We start from the raw sequence: 6,749 nt of genomic DNA on the forward strand, positions 1-6,749 counted from the left end.
TAATGTGCAACAATAGGTCTCAATCTTTTATGACAGGGTTAACGTGACCACTTAACTACTCCTTGACTCTCAGGGACCACTAACGAAGAAGGCTCTGACAACAATTAAAGAGCTAATTGAAGAATTTTCCAAGCACTCAAGGGAGTATCACACCCTTGCGAAGACACGACAAGAGGATACAAAAATTGAAATGCAGCTTCTAAAGATTTGGCAGCGGTAATGGAAAAGCTAGAGTCCATGGATCGAACAATGACAAAGATGGATCGGTCTTCGGTCCATTCACGTAATTGAAGTTAGGTGTGACAATTGTGGTGGACCACACTTAACCAAGGAATCTGACCTCGACGAGAATGGAAATCGAAAGGTTCAAGCTTGCTATTTAAGTGGGGATAGGTACAATAAGGATTGGAATAAACCAAAGAAGGAGTGACTGACGTATGATGAATATAAAAAGGAAAAAGAGAAAAATATAGGCAACAAGGGTGCAGGTTTTATGAAAAGGAGCAACCGACTCCCGAAAAAAAAAGAACTACTTTAAAGCAATGCTTGCTCGATTTACAGCCGTATCTGAGAAGAGGCATGATGATACTGATGTCATCCTTAGAAATCAGCAAGCCTTGATCCGTAACATCAAACTACAAATCGCTTTTCAGTCCAAAACTTGTGCCATGATTGGCCAGAACCAGTAAGGCCCAAACAGCTTAAGCCCAAATCGCTTTTCAGCCCAAAATGCTTTTCATCCCAAAACTAAACCTGTAGACCAAAGCCTTATACTCCTAACCCTGAATTTTCATTCCTTTAAGGTCCAAACCATATATTTCAAATCTCGATACCTTTTTTTTTGACTAAATTAAAGTCCACCATTCCAAAATAAGAAAAGTCCTCAAACTAGATGTTACAACTCTCCCTCGCTTAAACTGGATTTCGTCCTCGAAATCCGTCTCGGTTAGAATATCAAAAAACGGCTCTATACACAATCCATATGCTTCCTCCAACCACTTCATAAAATCAACGCATCCATAAAAGATTCGCGAAACCACTTGGAACCTAGCCAATGCCAATAAGACAACCCAATTACTTAAAAGTACTCAACTGCAACAACTACCTTTCTCCCACCAATGGTATGACCCATCTCCTAGCAAAAACCACTCAAAATGGGAACTCCCATAATTTCAAATACAAACCAAATCTATCGATATACTTCACAAGATCAGGAACCCATTAGTCTGAAACTCCGGAAATATGCAAAAAGACGGACCACCATCCACCCGACATACCCACCCTATTCTCTGACTAGGAATACCACCAAACCAATCTGAAACGAACACTCAAAACATTTTGCTCATAAATTTTAACCAATCCCAGTCTGGAATTCATGCCCAAAAGACCTCAAATGCACACTTGACTTACTGACAAGTCATCATTATCCCTCTGCTCCCACGAGCATAACAATGGTCGATCCAAAATCTTGTGTGGCCTCAAAACTCTCATATCAGCACAGGTGCACATTAACATATTACTTATAGACTTATGATTAATGAATATAAATTTATCACATGAGCATCCATCATGAGAATACAATAGGGTAGCTCGTAAAATAATTGTGTGCGTTTAACTCGCAAATCACAAATTACTTGCGTGTGTATTTACCAGAAAAAAAACATTAATGTCGTTAATTTGTGATGAAAATATGTGGGTTTAGTGATTAGTTGCTTATGTTTTTCCAAAAGATGGTTATGAGTTGGTAAGAGGCACCCTTATACGTTCATTTTAATGAATAACTCAAATAAAAAAAGGTTATTGACATAAATTAAAGTCCTTAAGTTTTTTTAAATTTGTCGGTTTTGTTCTTGTGAATATTTTTGGTGTGTTAATGCCTAATATTTTGGAATATTTCAGTCACCCTTACCCACAACAAATCACCACTACCATAATCCACACTAGGGTTTACTACCAGGAACAACCACCATTATCTGTCACCACAAACCTGGAAATCACCACCACTACTACAACCACAAACTTGGAAAGTATACACACAAATATGCCTCCACCACCACAACATATTCAAATCTTTAAATCACCACCACCACCACAACCCTATGAAAATCAAAGGACAAAGCAGAGATGCCGGCGACTAGGGTTTACGAGGAACACAGATGCTAGGGACCGTAGGGAAATCGAAAGTGAGAGATAAGGGGTTTTTGATTTTCTGATAATGGGAAGAGGGTGGCGTATGTAACTCCTATGGTCGGAAGAGGAAGACATTGGTGGTTGGTGGGTTTGATGGCGAAGGGAAGGCAGTTCCTCCAGTGTGTGCAAATCTAAAAGTAGAAGGGCTTTTCGGTTTTTCAGTGGATAAAAAGGGTGACTTAGGTAGCTCCGGTGGTCAGAAGACAATGATGGCTTGTGGGGCTAGATTGTGGAGGAAAGGCAGTTCCACCGGTGTGTACAAATCCAAAAATGGCGTCGGGGGGGGGGGGGGGGGATACATAAGACTTTATGTCACATTATAATAATGCTACACACTTATCGACACTTTACATAATTATAAAAGACAAAATAGAATTATTGCCGTCTATAATGCATCGTTATTTTCAACAATGTGTCTTCTTTAATAATTCTTTCTTGTGTCATGCCTTACGTCATTCCTCCCGCCTCCAAAAAGACCTGTTTTTGAATAATGTTTGCTTCCGTCATGGCTGATGTGGCTTCCATTCTCTTGTTAATGTATCCGCTATATGATTGTTGGTGCTTTTAATATACTTGAGGTATGGATGAAATTGATGTACTTGTAATTGCCATCGGATTAATCGTCATCCGGGGGGGGGGAGATAAGAACCAAGTGGGTGGTGACTTGTTGTAGGTCAAAAATGACTGAAGGCCAAAAATAAACAAATCTTCCAAAATATTAAGTATTAACGCACAAAAAATCGTCACAAACATAAAATCAACAACACTAGAAATATGTAAAGAACTTTTACGACAATAACAAAAAAATTACTAATTTAGTGTATATCAGTTATCCACATCAATATAAGTGTAAAACGATCCATGGACCAAAATGGTTGAAAAATTATTTTAAGGAAAATTTGGTTAAAAGTTATTCGAAATGGACAAAATCCGTAATTTTCAAAAATATCTAAAACTTCAATTTACCAATTTACCCTCTTATTTGTATTTCCTGTTTTAAATAATTTTCCATGTTTTAACCAGGAAAAAGGGAAAACCCGTCAATTTTCGCAAAATATAAAATAGAAAAATGGTTTTTTTTTAATACAAAATTCTCCTTTATTTCTTCCTCACATTCAATTCTTTGTCTTTTTATGTTAAAATACTTAGAAGAATCCCATATAAACAAATAACCAATTCATACAAAATATGAACGGTTATATTTGATTAAAATTTTGAAACTTTACTAATTTTATTTTATTAAAAATTGAACGTGACTAAAAATTCAAAAATGAGTCATTTCGTAGATAAAACGTATAAATGTAGTGGAAATTTCCACTCCTGGCATTGTTTGCCATGCGAAGCTTATTATATGTTGGCCATGGAAGTGGGAAGCTATAAAGAAAAGGCACCCGCCCATGAATGAATGTTTATGTTCTCTCATCACGCGCACTCCATTCAACCATCTTTCACCCAACACGCTTTCTCTTTTCCCCTTTCCCCAATTAGGGTTTTTAACTGTTCCAAATTTGACTTTTGGTAGACGCAGATCCGAGTGATCTACAGTATTTGATCTGGACAGATGTTAATTCGTGACAAAGATGATCATAAATTATCATATTTGATAACCTCACGTTTTCCTCATGATTTCAGAATCCGATCTTCATAAATTATGTTGGGTTTTCGTGATTGTTTAGGTGAGGAGTAGCAGATATTTAGTGATTCGGCAGAAGATTTACGAGATTATCAATTTCAGTATGCCGTTTAGTTGGAAGAAGAAAACTAGGTGCACGAGGTTTTCGCAATTGGTGGCCGATCATCTTCAATCGCCGAAACGCGGTGGCTCTCTTGTTGTGGAAACCGGTTTCCCAACGTCTCTTATTGATCTCTACGTCAGGAATCGCGGTCGTTTTCGTAAATCCTCGGCGAAGAAACAGAGGGAAAATGATTCTCAGACTTCGTTGTCGACGTCGACGTCTTCGTCATCAGGTTTGTTCGTAGATCCCAATAATTTTTCGTCCGGTAATTCGGATTATACGAGAAGTGATGAAATCATCGAAGAGGATATTGTTGTTGAGAGTATGGTTTCGAGCGACGATAAAATCGAGATTGACAACCCTACCAAATCGGAAATGGAAAAGAAGGATGAAATGGCAAAGTTGAATCCGGTATTGGTGGCTGCATTGAAGGTTTTCTTTATGTTGGTTTTGGCGTTAGGAACAAAGAAATTTACAGTTGGGATTACATTGTCAGCTTTCCTTCTTTTCTTCCTGGAATCGGTAGTGAAGCCATTGTTGTGGAGATCGAGCTCAATAAGACCTAGTTTAGATTCAAAACCTCAATTTGAATCTGACTTCCATGAAACCAAGAATATCAAAAGATCAAAGGAGAATACAACTCTTGTTGTATGCAGTGAAGTCTTGGAGATTGAAGAACAAGTCGAATTACAGGAGGAGGTTAGATCGGAGAAAGAATTAGATGAAGTTAAAAGTGAGATTGTGATGGAAATTAGGCATAAGACTTCTCGTAGAGCTATACTGAAATCAAGAATGAAGAAACTTGTACCAAAGAAACTCCATAAGTCTTCCATTGGTTCAAAAGGCGAAATACCTTGTGGGTTCAAAGAAGAAGAAACAGTGAAATGTGTCCAAGATCTTAAACCATTACTCATCTGTAATGAATCTTCAGATTCCAAAGGTGAGACTTTGTGTGTCTTGAAGCAAGAACAGGACAAGATTGTAGAAATAGAAGGACGACCTTCATCTTCATCATTAACTTTATCAAGTGAAACTGATTGCAATGACAAGGATTTAGGAAAGGGATCACAACAGAATTCTGGGTATTTGGTTCTGTGCTTGATTGTTCTAATTGGACTGATTGGAGGCCGGATTTTGGCACTTGTACTTGCATTATCATGGTGCTTGATGCTGAAGAAGGCACAATGGAGAAGTGTAAAGTTTCCCAACTCCTAATCTAGATTTGTTTTTTACAATTTTTTTTTTTTTTTTTTTTTTTTTTTTTTTTTTTTTTGTGTCTAAATCTTGTTGTTCCTTACTTGTGCACAACTTTATTTAAGGAATAGAAATATACCTATAGGCTATACCATACTTGTTCGTTCTTCTCACCAAATGCATACTTGTTTGCATATTGACAATGTCTGATTTTTAATCTTCAAAAGCACATAATGTAAAATGATGATATTATGTTGTATGGTGATTTTGGTTGTGAGTGATCTTTGAAGATGAATAAGTATAATGGTGAGATATATCATATAGAAGGTACTCCAACTCCACGAATGTTCCTAAATGCTTAAAGGTACTCCATTTTGGTCCCCTCAAAAAATCCCATTTATATAAAAGTTGGGTGTTGTTATGTGATGCTATTTCTACAGCATTTTGATGCCATTTATGTACCATTTTGTCCGCTTGTTCCCATAGGTACTTATTTAAACCTATGAATGGTAGCACCATGTGGCCTTATTAGCTCATTTCCCTTCAAAAAGAGGAGGAATCTCATGGAGGCCTACAAGGTTTATTCAAAATAAACAAATCTGGAAAGAAGGTGAAATGCAATGTTTGCATAAATATAGATCACACCAAATTTACTTGCAAGGAGTCCCAAAGGATAGTAAAAGTGGGAAGAAGTTAAAAGGTAAAGGGGAAAAGTGGAGGAACAATTTGAGCATGCATGTTATTCATTACATATGTTCCCATTTATAAACATCAAACTAAATGTAACTTACACAAATCTTTACTGTGGTTTGAGGCAATCTGCACGCTTAGTACTTAACGACGTTGTTGTTGTTTTTTTTTTTTTTTCACTTGGATGCCCCTAGAAACCCCAATGAAACTACAAGCAAACTAAAATGTCACAATTTAGGGTTTGATTTTACATGCCATCGATTTGTTCATCAACATTTCTGAAGGACTATCATCAGATTTTTTTTCCATCTTTCTCTTCTTCCGCATCAATTATAGGCAAATGCCGTTTCTTTTCAAAATATTTTCTAAAATAGTTCTTGGATTTAATTGTACATCAAAGATGGTGGTGCTTGTCTCTAGGATCTAGTTTTATGGGCACATATGGTGATGATGGTGGTGGTAGTGGTGACACAGTGGTGGTACACTCTTAGGGTAGGAGGGGAGACATTAGAGGGGTGAAAAAAATAGGGGATAAATGTGACATCCCTTATTTTTCAGAACTAAAAAAAACTTTTCTTTACGTTTTAAAAATCATATTATTATTGTTTGTGGAAAATCTTTATTTTTCACAAGACCGTATAAAATGATCAAGTGTTGTCATCTTACTCTGGGAGATGATCAGACATACTTACAGTTGCATAATCTAGACCCACAATTGCTGGTCATCCAAAAGGAATATTATTTGTACTCCGATACGTAATTCGTACCATCAACACCTAATAATTATACAGTACACACGCGTATAACGTGCAATTATCCTGTTTTAGGATTTTAATTATTTCTTATTATTTCTTAAATGTCTAGCCCAAATTTGTGGACGTTACAATAAACATGCAGATCACCCAAAACCAGTGGCGGAGCCAGGGTTAAAGTAAAAGG

At 36.8% G+C, this 6,749-nt stretch overlaps 1 protein-coding gene across 1 annotated transcript; it reads left to right on the plus strand.

Annotated features, from left to right (window-relative positions):
* The first annotated feature begins 3,519 nt into the window (after nt 1-3,519).
* On the plus strand, nt 3,520-5,276 carry LOC145137901 (ethylene-responsive nuclear protein / ethylene-regulated nuclear protein (ERT2)). The gene has a single exon (XM_079072042.1). The coding sequence runs from the start codon at nt 3,927-3,929 to the stop codon at nt 5,139-5,141; it is 1,215 nt and encodes a 404-aa protein (XP_078928168.1). The 5' UTR covers nt 3,520-3,926; the 3' UTR covers nt 5,142-5,276.
* The last annotated feature ends 1,473 nt before the right edge of the window (nt 5,277-6,749 follow it).

This window comes from Lactuca virosa, chromosome 9, assembly GCF_052849685.1.
Source record: "Lactuca virosa cultivar CGN04683 chromosome 9, Lactuca_virosa_CGN04683_v6, whole genome shotgun sequence".
Classification (NCBI taxonomy): domain Eukaryota; kingdom Viridiplantae; phylum Streptophyta; class Magnoliopsida; order Asterales; family Asteraceae; genus Lactuca; species Lactuca virosa.